Here is a 17478-nt window from a genome sequence, read left to right on the forward strand (position 1 = left end):
TCTATCGAGGAAGGCTCTCATGTAGTCTAGCAGGACCTCAAACTTGCAGAGTCTGACCTTGAACTCATGATCCTTTTCTCTACGTTGCTCAAGTGTTGGGATTACAGGTGTGTGCCACCGCACCTCCACCTCCTCTGTTTCTTTCTTTTCTAGTGCGATGTTAGTAACAAGTGTTGTACCATTAAATTATATCCCCAGATATAGTATTTTAAATAATTTTGAGCTGGACATTGTAGGGACAGTTTCAATACTTGAAAGCAAGAGGTTCAGAAGTTCAAGGCCCACGTGGGTTGCATGCGACCCTGTCTCAGAAAACAATAATAACCCACCACGGTGGTGGTGGTGCTGGTGGTGATGTCTATATAAAACATATTTCATGGTGTGGAAGTTTCTACTTGTGCTATCATGATAGCATTTTAAAGATTTGTTCTTAAGCTGGATATAGGGGTGCTCACCCTTAATTTCAACACTGGGTAAGCAGAGATAGGAGGACTTCCATGAGTTTGAGGCCAGCCTGGTCTATGTTGTGAGTTCTAGGACAGCCGGGACTACATAGAGAGACACTGGCTCAAAAAGCAAGCAAAGAAACAAGTAAAGGATTTGTTTTTGTTTTTTATTTAGAGATATGTGTGTATGCCCGTGTCGTGTGTTCACTTGTGTGCAGCTGCCCGCAGAGGCCAGTAGAGGGCATGGGATGCCTGGAGCTGGAATTACAGGTGTTTGGTTGTGAGCTTTTGACAAGGATGGTGGGAACAGGACTCTCCTTTGGGAGAATGGCAAGGACTCCTATCTTCTGGCCCTGCTCGTCAGTTGACCTCCCCTACCGACCCATCATGCTGGTGTTTTGGAAGTTAAAGATTTTAGAACATTTTGGATTGTAGATTTTCTGAATAGAATGGTCAGCCTGCTCTGGTCATGTGAATTTGCATAAATGCATTAACTCCTCTGTTGCCTCTATTTGCCCATCAGTAAAATGAAGGTGAGTACTCAGCAGACTCAGTATTATTAAATTATGAACTAAATAACAATAATATTAAGGTATTATTATTTTTAAAAAATATGAATTTCCAGGCCTACAGCTGCACCTCTCCTGTCCCTTCTGCTCCACCCTCCACATGTAACAGCTCTCGCCCGTCTGCTCCACCCCTGCATATGTAACAGCTCTCGCCCGTCTGCTCCACCCCTGCATATGTAACAGCTCCCACCCGTCTGCTCCACCCCTGCATATGTAACAGCTCTCGCCCGTCTGCTCCCCTGCAGTGGCTGAAGGACCCGGGGCCTCGCACTGAGAAGCGGACGCTGTGCTGTGACATGGTGTGCTTCGTGTTCATCACACCGCTGGCCGCCATCTCAGGCTGGCTGTGCCTTCGAGGGGCCCAGGACCACCTCCGTCTGCATAGCCGGCTGGAGGCTGTGGGGCTCATTGCCCTCACCATCGCCCTCTTCACCATCTATGTGCTCTGGACACTGGTGAGTGGGCTCAGCCGGGGTCCCTGGCCTGTGTGTGAGTGTCGCTTCTGCTGGAGGCGGCCCCCTCAGCTCACCCTTGCTGTGGCTGCAGGTTGGCGCTGTCACACAGGTCCAGGGCACCCCCAGCCAACAGTGAACCTTTCACTCAAAGGGCACAAGGGCATCTAATCATGGTGGGTCAGAGGAGATGAAGGGGACAGACAGCAAAAGGCTGAGGCAAGGAAAAGATTGGAAGAGAGTGGGGCGGAGCAGATCCATATTAAGGAACTGAGTGCCAGTGAGACATCTCAGCAGTAAAGGAGCTGGCCCCAAGTTTGACCCCCTGAACCTGTGTGGTGGAGGTGAGGGCTGACTCCAAGCTGTTCTCTGTCCTCACAGAAAGGTGCCATGGCATATGCTGCCCCAGAAATAATTAAATAAAGGTAACAACAAAATAGAGATTTAAAACCTTCCAAAAAATATGAGACCCACCTCTCCCTACTGAATTGTTGACTACTTTAGCCTGGAGAAGGAAGAGACATTGTCTCCAGTCGTGTGCCCATGGCTGGGCCCACAAGGCTCTGTTGTGTACCCAAACCCATGAGCACACAGACGGCCTTCCTTTGTACTCAGTGTATCACAGAGCAAAGCAAAAAGACATGAGTGTGGGGAAAGACTTTGTAGGGAGCATGAGAGTGGGGTGAGGGTAATCAGAATGTATTATAGACATATATGAAACTGTAAAAGAAGAAATTTAGTTAATAAAAGGTTAAGAAGACAAAAGAGGGAGGGGGAATCTGGTCAGAATGTAGCTCGGTCGGTGGAGTGTTTCCCCAGTTTTGAATCCCAGTGCCATTCTCTCTGGTTTCCAGCTTTGGGAAGGTCAAGTCAGGAGGATTAGATGCTCACTGTTATCCTTTGCTACATAGTGAGATCATGGCTAGTCTGGGATACATGAGACCCAGTCTCAAAAAGAAAAGGAAGGAAAGGAGGGAGAGAAGAAGGTAAGGAGGAAAGGAAGGAAGGAAGGAAGGAAGGAAGGAAGGAAGGAAGGAAGGGAGGGAGGGAGGGAGGAAGAACAGAGAGAGGGAGAGAAGAGGAAGGAGGGAGGAAACGAGGGAGGGAGAGAAAGAAACTGAGAGCCCGTGCGATGGCTCAGCAGATAGAAACTCTTGCTGCTAAGTCTGATGACCAGATTTGATCCCTGGGACCCACACTGAGGGAGAGAACAGACTTCTGTAAGTTGTCCTCTGGCTTCCGCATGTGCACCCCACTCCACCCACACACAATAAATAGATGAAAAATGCAGAAGAAATTAAACCAGGGCTAGAGAGATTCCTCAGTGCTCCATGTACAAGGCCCTAGATTAATTCCCTAGCACCACAAACAAACAAAAAATAAGAAAAAAGTCAGCTGTGCTGATTTACACTGCCTGGAATCTCATACACAGGACTCTGAGGTAGGAGGATGGCTAACAAATTTAAGGCCAGTTTATGTTGAAACTCTGTCTCAATATAAATAAATAGATAGGGCTGGAGAGATGGCTCAGAGGTTAAGAGCGCTGACTGCTTTTCCAAAGGTCCTGAGCTCAATTCCCAGCAACCACGTGGTGGCTCACAGCCATTTATAATGAGATCTGCTGCCCTCTTCTGGTCTGCTGGTGTACATGCAGGCAGAACACTGTACGCGTAATAAATAATAAAGAAGAACTTAAATTTAATAAATAAATAAATAGACAAACAAATAAGTAAACAAGGGTAGGCATGGTGGGGCAAACCTTTTATCCCAGCATTTGGGAGGCAGAGACTGGTAGATCCCTGTGATCTAGAGCTCAGTGCCAGCCTGGTCTACACACAGAGTTCCAGAACAGCCAGGGTCACATAGAGAGACCCTGCCTCAAAAAGAAAAAACAAAATGAAAGGAGAGATATTAAGAACTTGACTGGGAGCTGGCAGTGATAGAGCATGAGTCCCCCAGGAGTTGGGAACCAGTGCGGGTACATGGATAGTCCCCCAGGAGTTAGGGACCAGTGTGGGTAACATGGTTAGTCCCCCAGGAGTTAGGGACCAGTGTGGGTACATGGATAGTCCCCCAGGAGTTGAGGACCAGTGCGGGTAACATGGATAGTCCCCCAGGAGGTAGGGACCAGTAACATGGGATAGTCCCATCCAAAGAACCTGAGTAGACACTGAGGGATTGGAGCCAAAATCCAGGACTGAGGAGTGACTCAGCTGATACAGCACTTGTGGAACATGCAGAAGCTTTGGGCTCCAGTCCCTAGCACTACAGTATACCAGCTGTGCTTACAAACACCTGAGGTGAGGCCTGCCTGGACTACATGAGACTCTGTCTCAAAAACACCAAAACAAAACAGGGCTGGCAAGAAGGCTGACTGAGTAAAAGTGCTCCTGGGCAAGCCTGGGACCCGCGTAGGTGGAAGGAGAAAGCTGACCGCACAGATCGGTCCTCTGGCTTTCACACGAAGGCCCCAACAAGGACAGCGAACTTTTTTTTTATGTTTTAAGACAAATAAGCCAGGAAAGATTGTATGAGGTGTATTGATTGAAAAATTGAGGGGTTGGGAGTGTGGAGCCATGCTAGAGCACTTTCCTGGCATGTATCAGGCTCTAGGTTCTATCCCTAGCACAAGAAATAAATAGCAAATGAATGTGTGTGTGGGGGGGTACCCTATAACATTTACTGGTTTCTATGTGTCTGTGAAAAAAAATTAATTTAAACTAAAAAGTAGTAGTGAGTTGGTGTTTGGTGGTTGAAGGCAATTTCCTTCAAGGCTGTCGAACTAAGTTCAGCCTCCCCGGGACCCACACAGTGGAGAGGGAGAGCCGATTCCTACAAGTTATCCTCTGATGTCCACACATGTGCACTAGTGCATGCACACGTACACACACACACACACACACACACACACACTATAAAATGTAGTAAGAATACATTTAAAAACTAGTTAAAAGGAAGAATAGAAGAGAATGGAGGCTGGGCAGTGGTGGCTCACGCCTTTAATACCAGCACTCGGGAAGCAGAGGCAGGCAAATCTCTGTGGGTTCGAGGCCAGCCTGGGCTTACAAGAGCTAGTTCCAGAACATGCTCCAAAACTACAGAGAAACCCTGTCTTGGGCTGGAGAGATGGCTCAGAGGTTAAGAGAACTGGCTGCTGTTCCAGAGGTCCTGAGTTCAATTCCCAGCAACCATATGGTGGCTCACAACCATATGTAATAAGATCTGGTGCCCAGAATACTATATATATAATAAATAAATTTAAAAAAAAACCTTGTCTAGAAAAACCAGAGAAAGAGAGAGAGAGAGAGAGAGAGAGAGAGAGAGAGAGAGAGAGAGAATGAATGAATGGAGAATGGAGACTGGAAAGGGGGGGAGAGGAACGTAGAGAACACTAAGACTATTACCGAAACAGAAAGTGATAAGATAAAGTAAGGGTGCCTCTAAAGCCAGCAGTGACAGCTTTGATCAGAGAGGAGTCCAGAGTCCTCGCATTCTCCGTTTGTCCAGCTATGGGCCATTCCTTGTATCAAGAAGTTGTTTCCAGATCAGTGGTAGATTTCATATGGAGCAGTAGAGACCCTTGGTTTCAAGCTAGCAGCACACACACACACACACACACACACACACACACACTTTTTAAACTTTTTAAAAGGTCACAATGGAATCTTATCCCCATCCCTCATGTTTTATGAGACAGAATCTCAGTCTAGGCTGGTCTTTTACTCTCTGTAATAGTCCTGCTCAGCCTTCCGTGTACTAGGATTACAGGCGCCAACTGCCGTACTCACATTGTTCAGTGCTGCTAAAGGCATCTTAAACACTGCCTGTTGTAGCAGGCTGCTTGTTTATTTCCTGCTGTCCATACCCGAAATAATCACACAGAAACTATATTAATTAAATCACTGCTTGGCCTATTACCTTTAGCTTCTTATTGGCTAGCTCTTGCATTTTAATTTAACCCATTTCTATTAATCTGTGTATCACCATGTGACTGTGGTTTACCAGCAAGGTTCCTTCTAACGTCTGTCTCTGGTGGGGCTACATGACTTCTCCCTGACTCCACCTCCTTTCTCCCAGCATTCAATTTAGTTTTCCCCACCTAGCTCTGTTCTGCCCTGCCTGGAACTTGATATGTAGATCAGTGTGGCCTGGAACTTACAGAAATCTACTTGCCTCTACCTCCCAAGTGATGGAATTAAAGGCATGAGCCTCCACTGTCTGGCATGATGCCCATGTTTTAAAAATAATTTTAAAATTACTTTGTGTGTGTGTGTGCTGGGTAGATGACAACATATAAAAGTTGGTGCTCCCCTTCTGTGTGTGTGTGTGTGTGCCGGGTAGATGACAACGTATAAAAGATGGTGCTCCCCTTCTGTGTGTGTGTGTGCCGGGTAGATGACAACGTATAAAAGATGATGCTCCCCTTCCACACTTTCTAGGTCCTGGTTCTCAGACTCAGGTTGTCAGGCTCAGTGGCCGTCTTAGAGTTGCTGTGAAGAGACACCACGCAGCCACTCTTCTAAAGGAAAACATTTGGTTGGGTGGCTTACAGTTTCAGAGGTTAGCCTGTTATCATCATGGTGGGCAGCAAGGCAACATGCAGGCAGATACGATTCTGGAGAAGGAGCTGTGAGTTCTTTTTGTTTGTTTGTTTGTTTTTGTTTTTTCAAAACAGGGTTTCTCTGTGGCTTTGGAGCCTGTCCTGGAACTTGCTGTGTAGCCCAGGCTGGCCTCGAACTCACAGAGATCCACCTGCTTCTGCCTCCTGAGTGATGGGGTTAAAGGTGTGCGCCACCGCCACCTGGCTGAGCTGCAAGTTCGTACATCTTGACTCACAAGCAACAGGAAGTGGTCTGAGACACTGGGTGATATCTTGAGCATATGTGAGACCTCAAAGCCCACCTCCTCAGTGACACACTTCGTCCAACAAGGCCACACTTCCTAATAGTGCCATTTCCATTGGGGGCCATTTCCTTTCAAACCGTCGCAGTGTCCTTTATCCACTGAGCTGTCTGGCCAGAACTCCACTTCGTATTTGAGACACAGTCTCTGTACTTGGAGCTCGCTGGCTTGGCTAGACTCGCAGGCCAGGGGCTGACTCCGACTCCCAACACTGGTGTTACATAGACATCTCCTGCTGCCCAACTTTTATGCATGCACTTGTACGGCAGACCCTTTATCAACTGAGCTGTTTCTCCAGTCAGGGTCCCATGTGACCAGGAAGACCTTAAACTCCTCATCCTCACATCTCTGCTTCCTAACTACTGGGATGTCATGTGTGCACCACCACATCTGGTTTATGTGGTGCTGTCATGGAATGCCGGGCTTCTTAAGTGATTGGCTACCACTTTCAACACTTCCCCAAACACTAGTGTACATTTTAAATTGTGTCTCTGTTGTCCACCTGCCTGTGCTTCCCGCTCCAGCACCCCTGGCCCTCATCTTTTTACTGTCTTCATAGTTTTTTTCTCTTGGAATGTCATGTACTTGGATTCAAACAGCATGTAGTCACTTCAGATCATCCTTTTTCACTTGTTTATGTGAATTTAACTTTTCTTCGTGCTGCATCATGGTTTGACAGCTCACTTTTGTTGTCCCATACTGCAGACTGAACCCAGGGCTCTCGCAGGCTGAGCAAGCCTGCCACTGCTGAGGTACATCCCCAGTCTTTTTATGTTGTTGTTTTGAGACAGTTTCTCACTAAGTTCCCCAGACAGGCCTTGAACTCACTCTGTTGTCCTAACAGACCTTAGACTTGCAATTGTCCTGTCTTAGTCTTCTGTGCAACTGGGGTCACATTCCTGCACTAGACTCCTTTTTTAATGGTGCTCAAGTTGGAATCCAGTGCCTCTCACATGCTGGATAGGCACATTACCCGAGTTGTAGCTCCAGCTCTCACTTCCTTTAGTCTGTGTGTGTTTATCCTCTTACCTAGGAAGGAACAGGTTGCTTCCAGGTTGGGCCACTGTGTGACTGCTCGGGGTTAAATAATCCCTAGAGACTGGTAGGACTCCATTCTCATCAGCTGTAGAAGGGGAGAGCCTTGCTTTATGCTGGGGTCAAGGTGGTGGAGTCCTCACTTTTATAGGACTCAAAACTTATCAGAGTATCCTCCAAGGACCAATGGGTGAGTGTATGTACAGTATACAGAGGTGCCAGATGTGTTACTGCTTCTAGGTTTGTGCCAGCCGCCCCCCCCCCGGGGGGGGTAGAAGCCTGTCTCTACCTTCTCACCCACTGCAGGGCTGCCTCCCCCCCCTTGCAGGTCTCTTTCCGATACCATTGCCAGCTGTACTCAGAATGGAGGAAGACCAATCAGAAAGTCCGACTGAAGATTCGGGAAGCAGATGGCTCCGAGGACCCCCACCACTCCTTGCTGGCTACTGGACTCTTAAAAAAGGTGGCAGAGGAGACCCCTGTGTGAAGCCCAGACTGGCAGAGCCCTGAGGTAGTGGAGAAACCAGAGGCAGATGACAATGCCTTGCTTTGGAAGGATGGAAGCTGCCTGACCTTTCATGCACAGCCACGATGCTTCTCAGGCAAAGAGCCACAGCAATCCCTGCTCTGTGCTCCTGGGTGAACGTATTTTCAAGGGTTTTATTTTACACATTATTGTACATGACAGGGACAGATGGACAGACCTGAGCTTTGGCTGCTTGTGTTAAGGGAGCCCGTTGGGCTGGAAGGTTCCAACAAGCTTCTTGCGCTACTGTGCACTGGCCAGCCTGCTTCACTGGCGCTCGTGACTTTATATAAAGTTGCACTGCATTTCAAACCCACCCCTGAGTGAATAAAAGGAGGCCTTGCTGGCTAACGTGGACTCCTCAGTTACATTTCTAAACTGCTCCAAGTGAGTGATTCTACGAGGGCAAAGAGGCGCAAACACTGGGCTTGTTCTGAGGGCTCTGTGATGAGGCTGCCTTGGTGTCTTTCCTTTTCTTTCTTTTTTCTTTCCTTTTCTTTTGTTTTTTTTTTTGGTTTTGTTTTGTTTTTGTTTTTTGTTTTTTTTTTTGGTTTTGTTTTGTTTTTTTGAGACAGGATTTCTCAGTGTAGCTTTGGAACCTGCTCTCCCTCTGTAGACCAGGCTGGCCTCCGGCTTGGAGATCCGCCTGCCTCTCTCTGCCTTCCGAGTGCTGGGGTTAAAGGTGTGTGCCACCACTGCCCGGCTTCCTTTCTTTTCTTATTTCTATGATAAACTACTCAGATAAAAGCAACTAAAATGGGGGTGCAGAGATGGCTCAGTGGTTAGGAACACTGGCCACTCTTGTAAAGGTCTGTGTTCAATTCCCAGCACTCATATGGCAGCTTGCAGTTATCCCTAATGCCAGTTTCAGGGGTCTAGTGCCGTCTTTTGTCTTCCACAGACACTGCCCACATGTGGTGCACATACAGACATGCAGGAAAAATACCCATACACATAAAATTTTTAGAAAGTCAGCTTAAGAGAGAAAGCATTAATTTAGCTCACAGCTCCAGGTACAGCCCGTCATGGAGGGGAAGTCAAGGCACAGTTGAGTCTTTCTGCATCAATCAGTGCAATCAAGATGATTCCCGGGGCCAGGCGGTGGTGGCGCACGCTTTTAACCCCAGCACTTGGGAGGCAGAGGCCAGCCTGGTCTACAAGAGCTAGTTTCAGGCCAGGTTCCAAAGCTATAGAGAAACCCTGTCTCGAGAAACCACAAAAAAAAAAAAAAAAAAAAAAAGTGTGCTTCCCCACAGTCATGTCCAGGGGCTCGTCTCACCAGGGACTCCTGGTTCTCTCAAGCTGACACGGAAGCCTAAGGATGAGGTGAAAGCCGAGTTTTAAATAAAGAACAGGATGCAGGGCCTGGGGAGACAACTCAGTGGTTAAAGGGCTTGCTACATGAACATGAAGAAGACCAGACTTCCTGAATATATAGATTTGGGGCTTGTTTACGTGTGTGTCCCTGGTGATGCTAGCCCAGCACCCAGGAGGTCCGAGAGCAAGCTAGCTAGCTAAAGTAGCCAGATGGACAAAGCTCTGAGCTCAGTGGATAAGGTGGAGAAGATGAGTGAAGACACCAGCGTTACCATGTGCACACAGGGGAAAAACAGAGCAGGAGAAGGGGGAGGTCGGAGGAAACCTCCTTAGGAGAGCAGGGTCTCTCCTTCCGCCTCCACATGGCCCCAGTGAGTAAACAGGTCTTCAGTTTTGCACAAGTGCGCTCACCCGTTCAGCCTCCACACTGGGCTGGGCAGGATTTATGATGAATGATCTTTTAAAAATTTTATTCTTTATGTGTATGAGTGTTTTGTTTTCCCCATATATATGACTGTACCATGTTCATGCAGTGCCCAAGGAAGCCAGAAGAGGGCAAGATACTCCTAGGAACTGGATGGAGTTCCAGGTGGTTGTGAGCTGGCATTACTAAAGGCATATAACACCATGCTTGGCAATATGTTTGTGTATACACACACATACATATATGTGTGCACGTATATATATGTACACACATATGTATGTATATATGTATTCATATATGTTTGTATATATATAATTTTATTTTATTGAGACATGGTCTTACTATGCAGTGAGATCTTACTGGCAATATATATTTGTATGTATATACACACACACACACACATATATATAAAATAATTATACTATTTATGTGTGTGTGTGTATTTTTTAATGGTACTGAGGATTGAAGTCAGAGCTTCACATAGTCTAGGCAAAAATCTCTATGGAATGATGCCCTCAGCAACAAATTACTTTAAGAATAAACAAAGTGGGAGAAGTGTGTGTTTGACAATTGGCTCAGTGGTTAAGAGCACTGGCTGCTCTTCTCAGCACTCATGTGATGGCTCACAACCAACTGTGACTCCAGTTTTGGAGGATTCAATATCCTCTTCTGTTCTCCACCGACACCAAGCGTACGAATGGTACCCAGAGACCCAGGTAGGCAAACACCCATACACACAGATCACAAAGGGCCTTTTGTGGTGGCTCATATCCTTAATCCCAGCACACAGAGGCAAAGGTAGGCAGATCTCCGTGAATTCGAGGGCAGTCTGAAATACTTAGTTCCAGGCTGGCCAGGGCTGTATAGTGAGACCATGTCTCAAGAAAATGGAATAAGCCATGTGTGGTGGCACATGCTTTTAGTATCTTTAGCACTCAGAAGACAGGGGCAGTAAGATCTCTGAGTTCAAGACTAGAATGGTCTACATAAGGAGTTCCAGAACAGCCTAAATAGAGAGAGCCTATTAAAAATCAAAATAAAATAATAACAAAAAAACCCACAAACCCTCAAAACTAAGCAAATTAACAACAATAACAGCAAAAACCAACATAAGAGTATACAGTGTAGCCCAATGTCACAAAACATGCTTAGCATGTAGGAGGACCTTGTTCCATTCCCAAAGGAAAAAGGTAAGGACAATTTCTGCTTACTTTGTATTCCCAATGAGCTCTATGTACTGAGGTCCTTTATACTCACTGATAACTAATGGTAATACTATCCACACTTACTGGGATTACCATGGATGAGACGCAATTCTAAACCTGGTTCACATCTCTTCTCTGGGGAAGGAACAGTTATCACTTCCATTTTAAAGGCGGGAAGACCGAGGCCCAATGTATAAAACTTTATCTGAAGTCCTACAGCTTTAGGAGCTGGGGATTCCAGGTTTGTACCCAACCCCCAAGCAGAAAGACGTAGAATGGGACCATAGTGGTAACAGCCTCTGTTGCTCCTTGTTCTCCTTCCTTTGTTTAGTTGGCCTCACCTCAATATGTAGCCCCTGTTGGCTGGCCTCAAATTTGTGGTAATGCTCTTGTCTCAGCCTCTCGAATACTGAGATTACAGGTATGGACCACCATGCTTGAGTAGCTCACCTTTGAGCTCTTGTTGCATACTGAGTTACTTATCAGTTAAGTGCACTTGGCATCTCCCTGCATTTAATGCCCAGGGCTGCTCTGAAAGGTGCTTTCTGGAGAGTCTTTTGTTTTTGTTTTCAAGACAGGGTTTCTCTGTAGCTTTGAAGTCTGTCCTGGGACTAACTCTTGTAGACCAGGTTGGTCTTGAATTCACAAAGATCCGCCTGCCTCTGCCTCCCGAGTGCTGGGATTAAAGACCACCACCACTCATCTTGGAGTGTCTTTTATTAACCCTGCTTTCAGATAAGCAAATGAACCTCAGATTATTATGCTCATCAGCATTCCCAATGAGTCCACTAGAGTATGGTCCTTCCTATTTTTTTTCTGCACTCATCCCTTGCCCAATACATAAGCTCATTCACAGGGCGGCACATAAAAACAGTATCTTGCCAGTTGGTGGTGCACACCTTTAATCCCAGCACTCGGGAGGCAGAGGCAGTTGGATCTCTGTAAATTCAAGGCCAACCTGATCTACAAGAGCTAGTTCCAGGACAGGCTCCATAGCTACAGATGAAACCCTGTCTCGAGAAAACCAAACCAAAGCAAAACAAAAAAAAAAAAAAACAGAAAACTATCTTATTGCCCTGACTGGAAAGGCAAGGGAAAGCCAGTTTTGCAGAAGGCTGAGACTCAGAGGCTGGGATCTGATTGGCCTGTAGTAGTAAGAGCAGGCTGGGAGACTTCATGGCTGGAACAGTACAGTTGAGGAGCAGAGCGAAGATGATCAGGTGATCTTATAGAAATTTATAAGGCACATTTGCTCTCCTGGCCTGCCAAACTTGGCACCGACTTCTCCTTATGCTAACTTTACACCTCTGGAGATGGTGTAAGGGTGCCTCAGGAGGTGCCATCAAGGAGACAGAAAGAAGTAAGGAGAGAGAAACAGCGAGGGAGAGAAGTAGGAAGAGGGAAAGAGGGGGCAGGGGAAAGGCTGGGAGGAAGGTTCTGTGTACATCTCTCCTAACACTTTGAATTGCATGGAAAATTTTAGTTTGATGTTAGCCTATCAAGAATTCTGCATACAGGACCGACGCTGTGGCTACCAAACTTGATAACTTGCATTTGATTCTCAGAACCCATTTGGTGGAAAGAGAAAACAACTCCAGCTTGCAGGCCGTGGAATGCTCAAAACCTGGCTTCAGTCACACACACACACACACACACACACACACACTAATAAAAAGTATTCCTGTCGACAGAATTTTTGTTTTCTTTCTGCTCTAGTTCCATTTAAAGAAAGCTGGTGTCTCCTTGACATGCCATGGCTGTTGTCACCCATGAAATCATAGAGTCACCCCTCCCCGAGGACCTATTGGTGGTAGTTGCTGGAGGAAGGGGGTGTCATTTTCTTCAGTAGTGTAGCCACTGTTTAGTTGCCCATGCTCAGGTAAATAAACCCAGCATCTACGCTCATGTAAGCGATCCTAACTCAGTAGGTCACAAACAACGACATGGAAGTGGGGAACTTGTTGGAAAGAAGGTTCAGTGGGAGGTAAATATGATAAAAAAAATATACAGTATAGTGTCAGGGATTGGAGCTGATAGAGTGCTTGCCTAGCATGTTAAAGTCCCTGGGTTCCATTCCTAGCACTGAACGAACGGAACATGGTTCCTCTAGTCTCTCATTCCAGCACTCAGGACGTGGAGGTGGGTAGTCAGATATTCAAGGCCAGATTCTGCTACACAGAGTTCCAGGCCAACACTGACTAGAAACCCTGTCTCAAAAAAAAAAAAAAAAAAAATTCCCTGCGGGGCATTGGTGGCACAGGTCTTTAATTCTAGCACTTGGGAGGCAGAGATCTCTGAGTTCCGAGGCCAGCTTGGTGTACAGAGTGAATTCCAGGGCAGCCAGGATTACACAGAGAAACCTCGCCTCGAAGGCCCGTCCCCACAAAGTCACAAGCAAACTCAAAATATATATGAAGTTATTAAAAAAAATAAATTAATAGCCAAATGTGGTGATGCATGTCTTTAATTCCTGTACTTGATAGGTAGGGGCTGGAGGATCTTCCAGGCCAGCCAGGGCTACGTAGTGAAACACTGCCTCAAAAAAAAAAAAAAAAAACAAGAAAAATTAATAAAACAGAAGAGGGGAAAAAAGTAAGCTGGAGTGGCTAGGTCAGTAGGCGCGCTCACAGCGGAGCCCACCAGGAGGCGTGGCCTGGGAGCCGGGGGCGTGGCCTGGGAGCCAGGGGGTGGGACCCGAGGCGAGTAGGAAGCGGGAGCAGGTCGCAGCACACGCAGGCGTTACTGGTCGTGCGGGGTCACGTGAGCGCGCAGGCGCAGTTCGGCTCGGCTCGCTCGCTCACACAAAGCCCAGACGCGGAGAAAATGGCGGCAGGGGTCGAAGCGGCGGCTGAAGTGGCAGCGACAGAGCCCAAAATGGAGGAGGAGAGCGGCGCGCCCTGCGTGCCGAGCGGCAACGGGGCTCCCGGCCCGAAGGGGTGAGTGTTCTAACAGCAGTTTGCCCTCCTCTACCCGCAGCCAGGCTTCTCCGCGGCTCCGTTAGGTGTGTTGGCTTCTTTCTCTTCCCCCCCATGGCGGCGCGGCGTCTGCGCAGGCCTCTCCCTGCCGAGAGGCGGCGGCGGCGGCGGCGGCCGTGACGACGAAGAAGCCAAGAGCGCCTGACGGGCCGGCCCTCTGCCGTCGGCGCTTGCCTCCCCTCAGCCTCCCCTGCTGGCCGGGCACCGTCGAGGCCTCAGGCCTCTGGGAGCAGTGATGGCGCGCAGCTCGCGCGAACCCCAGTCCCGCTTTCCACCCCTCCACATTACGACCCATGGTGCCGGGCTGCTCTCGTCTCAGTTTCTCAGATCCGCCAAGTTAGGGACGGGAGAGGGACGCGCCCGGTTATCACGTGTGCGAGCAGCCAACGGCGGCGGGACCGAGGAGGTGCCCGCTTGGGCCTCGTTGGAGGTTCCGAGAACCCCGGCGTGCAGCTCTCCTGCAGGAAGTGCGGGAGAATGGCCCCCGGACCCGGGTTCTGGCCTGGAGTCCTTCCGCCTCTTCCTAGCCCTTCTTCCTCTCGAGTGCGCAGTTGGTAACAGTGCTGATCCCTGAACAGAAATGATCCCTGCTTGCTCGTTGTTCATCCTTAGCGACAGGCATAGTGTGCGGGTGAAGGCACCTCTCGGGCTTTCAGGATTTCAGAAATCAGGCTAGCCAGACTTCGTCATCCCCTTTCCGGAATCCTGTTTGGGGTCTGACAAGAGTCCTCGGTTTGTTTTTGTAGGTTTATTAGCTTGGCCCGGTGAGGCCCAGCTTTTAGGGAGGGGGTTGAAACTGAAAGGCTCCAAAGAGCAAAGTGTGGCCAGGCTATATAGAGTGAGTTCAGTCAAGTTCCCATTCATTACTGGGAAATTGGGTGAGACCACGTCTCAGAAAGCGGTCTGGGAATCGAGGAAAGTAATAGAGCGGTACCCTGACTCTCTAAAGTGGCTAGATTCACATGGCGGACCTTCCTGGGCCAAATAAAAAGTTTTCTTGGAGGAGGAAAACCTCTGACTCTGCCGCTGTGGGACTCTGTTCACACTGATTTACCATTACTTGAGAAAGTGAGTAGAGAAACATTTTGGTTCCAAGACCAACAGCTTATGTTTCTGAATTTTGTCTGCCATCAGATTTGTAAGACTCCAGAAGCTTTAGGGTTCTAGGGGGGCTGAAAGTATTTAAACACTTGTTGATAAAAGCATTTACTAAGTAATGGCTACTTTGTTACTAGAGGAAATTCCAGATCTTTTATTTCAGGGAGAATTAAACACCATTGCTTAACTGGTTCATGCCTGTGATTTCAGCATTTGGGAGGCTGAGTTCCCCAGTTCCACCTACATAACAAGTTCAAGATTTGCCCAGGCTACATGAGCTTCTGTCTAAAAACTGACAAACCAAAAATGTGTGAACGTGTGATGTTATAGCTCATTAGGAGTGCCCAGGATGCACAAGGCCCTGGGTTCCATCCCACAGCACGGAAAGAAGAGAGAGGGGTCTCTCTTTTTTGTTTTGTTTTTCGAGACGGTTTCTCTGTAGCTTTGGAGCCTGTCCTGGAATTAGCTCTGTAGACCAGGCTGGCCTCGAACTCACAGAGATCCTCCTGCCTCTGCCTCCCAAGTGCTGGGGTTAAAGGCGTGCGCCACCACCACGTGGCTGAGGGGTCTGTCTTAAGTTAATCCCAACACTTTACTATGGGAAGTCTCAGTCTTTGAGTGTGTTCATTTTTACTTCCCTGTCCACCCCACTTGGATCCCAGGGTCTTGAGGATGCTAGGTGAGCACTCTTTCCTTTGAGCTACACCTCCAGTCAGTCTCACTCTTTTCAGCCTTTGCTGAAAAGATGCCTTGTAGTTTCCGATTTCCTTTCGCCTCCAATTTTTCCTATTCCCCCAGTTTTTGAGATAGATAACTGACTAGCTTTTAGAGAATACAGTGTGGACTTTGATAGCCTTGAATTTGGAACGATACCCCTGCTTCTGCCACCCAGTTACTGGAATCACTACCACTTCTGTCTCACCTTGTAGGCTTGCTGGTGGCCTTATTTGAAGGGCTTTAAGAAAAGTTACAGGATGAATTGCTGTTAGAACTTTTCTAGGGGAAAAGTTGAATTTGCCATAAAACACAGTACAGTTTTCAAATTTTCCACTGTCCATTTTCAAATAGATATCTTGTGATATCATTTGACAAAACAGTATGTGCTTAGGAAGTTTCTAAGATGAAATAACCTTTGTTGGAAATTACCTGAGTGGTCTGAGACTGGCTCAGTGGAGAATACTTGAGAAAGTGGCAGCACCTAAAACAGCTTTGTATTGGAAAACAGTGTTTTGTTTTATTTTCATGTGTGTATGTTACAAAATTCTTACGGTAAAACTAAAAGAATAGAGGAGTGTCTCCTCCCTACTTTTTGACTAGGAATCGAACCTGGATCTTCATGCTTATAAGGTAAGCACATTGCCTACTGAACCTCTCACCAACTGGTTTTTGTTTTTTTTATTAAAAATATGTGAGCCATGCAGTGGTGGCACACCTTTAATTTTAATACTCTGGAGGCAGAGGCAAGTGGATCTCTGAGTTTGAGGTCAACAAAGTGAGTTCCAGGACAGCCCACAGAGAAACTCTGTCTTGAAAAAAGAAAAGGGGAAAAAATATGAGTGAATGTTTTACCTGCATGTTTGTTTATACACTACATGCGAACAGAGCCCATGGAAGTCAGAAGAGAGCATCAGATCTCCTGGAACTAGAGTTACTAGCAATTATTAGCTGTCATGTGGGTGCTGGAACTTAAATCCAGGTCTTCTGGAAGAACAGCTAGTATTCCTTTTTTGTTTTTGTTTTTTGAGACTTTTAAAAAATTATTTATTTATTTATTTATTTATTTATTTATTTATTATACATGCAGTGTTCAGCCTCCATGTATGCCTGCAGGCCAGAAGAGGCCACCAGCTCTCATTACAGATGGTTGTGAGTCACCATGGGGGTGCTAGGAATTGAACTCAGGACCTCTAGAAGAGTACTCTTAGCCTCTGAGCCATCTCTCCAGCCCCAAGACTGTTACTCTGTACAGCTTTGGAGCTTGTCCTGGTACTAGCTCTGTAAACCAGGCTGGCCTTGGACTCAAAGAGATCCGCCTGCTTCTGCCTCACAAGTACTGGGGTTAAAGGCGCCGCCCCCAGCTCCCGGCACAGCTAGTATTCTTAACAGCTGGGCCATCCGTCTCTCCAACCCATTCATTTAGTTTTTGATGGTAGAGACTATCGATAGCATCCTGCATGCTAAGCAAACACTCCACCACTGAGCTACATACTGAACGAGAAGAAGCCTTTTTATTTTTTAAGTGTTAATGTGTATGCATGAAGGTGAGTGCCAGTGCTTGGAGGCAGGAAGAGGGTGTCAGATCACCTAGAGTTAAACAAAGTTGGGAACTATGGGTGCTCTTTAACCGTTGAGCTATTGTTGGGGTTTTTTTCACCCTTAGATCAGGTTGGCCTTGAATTCTGCTGCTTCCTTCTCCTGAGCGCTGTGATAATAGATGTGTACCATCATGCCCTGCTCTGTTTGCTGTACTTTGAAAGGTGATTGTATACTTGGTGAAAAGGATTTTTGAGGCACATTAGGACTGTTAGC

The 17478-nt window shown here is 47.2% G+C and overlaps 2 protein-coding genes across 7 annotated transcripts in view; both read left to right on the forward strand.

Moving 5' to 3' along the window:
• Marchf2 (membrane associated ring-CH-type finger 2) overlaps positions 1 to 8281 on the forward strand; it is a 31064-nt gene extending 22783 nt beyond the window's left edge. For 2 of the 5 annotated variants that reach the window (XM_048430069.3, XM_048430067.3), the window contains exons 4-5: positions 1261 to 1470; positions 7711 to 8281. In XM_048430069.3, the coding sequence (XP_048286026.3) occupies positions 1261 to 1470; positions 7711 to 7914 (414 nt within the window). In that variant the 3' untranslated portion in view covers positions 7915 to 8281. Of the gene's footprint in view, positions 1 to 1260; positions 1471 to 7074; positions 7122 to 7710 lie in introns of all 5 variants that reach the window. The other 3 variants (XM_085692395.2, XM_048430068.3, XM_085692396.2) reach the window with 3 other exon arrangements.
• Positions 8282 to 13653: 5372 nt separating this feature from the next.
• Positions 13654 to 17478, forward strand: part of Hnrnpm (heterogeneous nuclear ribonucleoprotein M) — a 41247-nt gene continuing 37422 nt past the window's right edge. For both annotated transcript variants that reach the window (XM_048430083.2, XM_048430085.2), the window contains exon 1: positions 13654 to 13812. In XM_048430083.2, the coding sequence (XP_048286040.1) occupies positions 13700 to 13812 (113 nt within the window). In that variant the 5' untranslated portion in view covers positions 13654 to 13699. The remainder of the gene's footprint in view (positions 13813 to 17478) is intronic.

Source organism: Myodes glareolus, chromosome 8 (genome assembly GCF_982192425.1).
Source record: "Myodes glareolus chromosome 8, mMyoGla1.1, whole genome shotgun sequence".
In the NCBI taxonomy this organism is placed as follows: Eukaryota; Metazoa; Chordata; class Mammalia; order Rodentia; family Cricetidae; genus Myodes; species Myodes glareolus.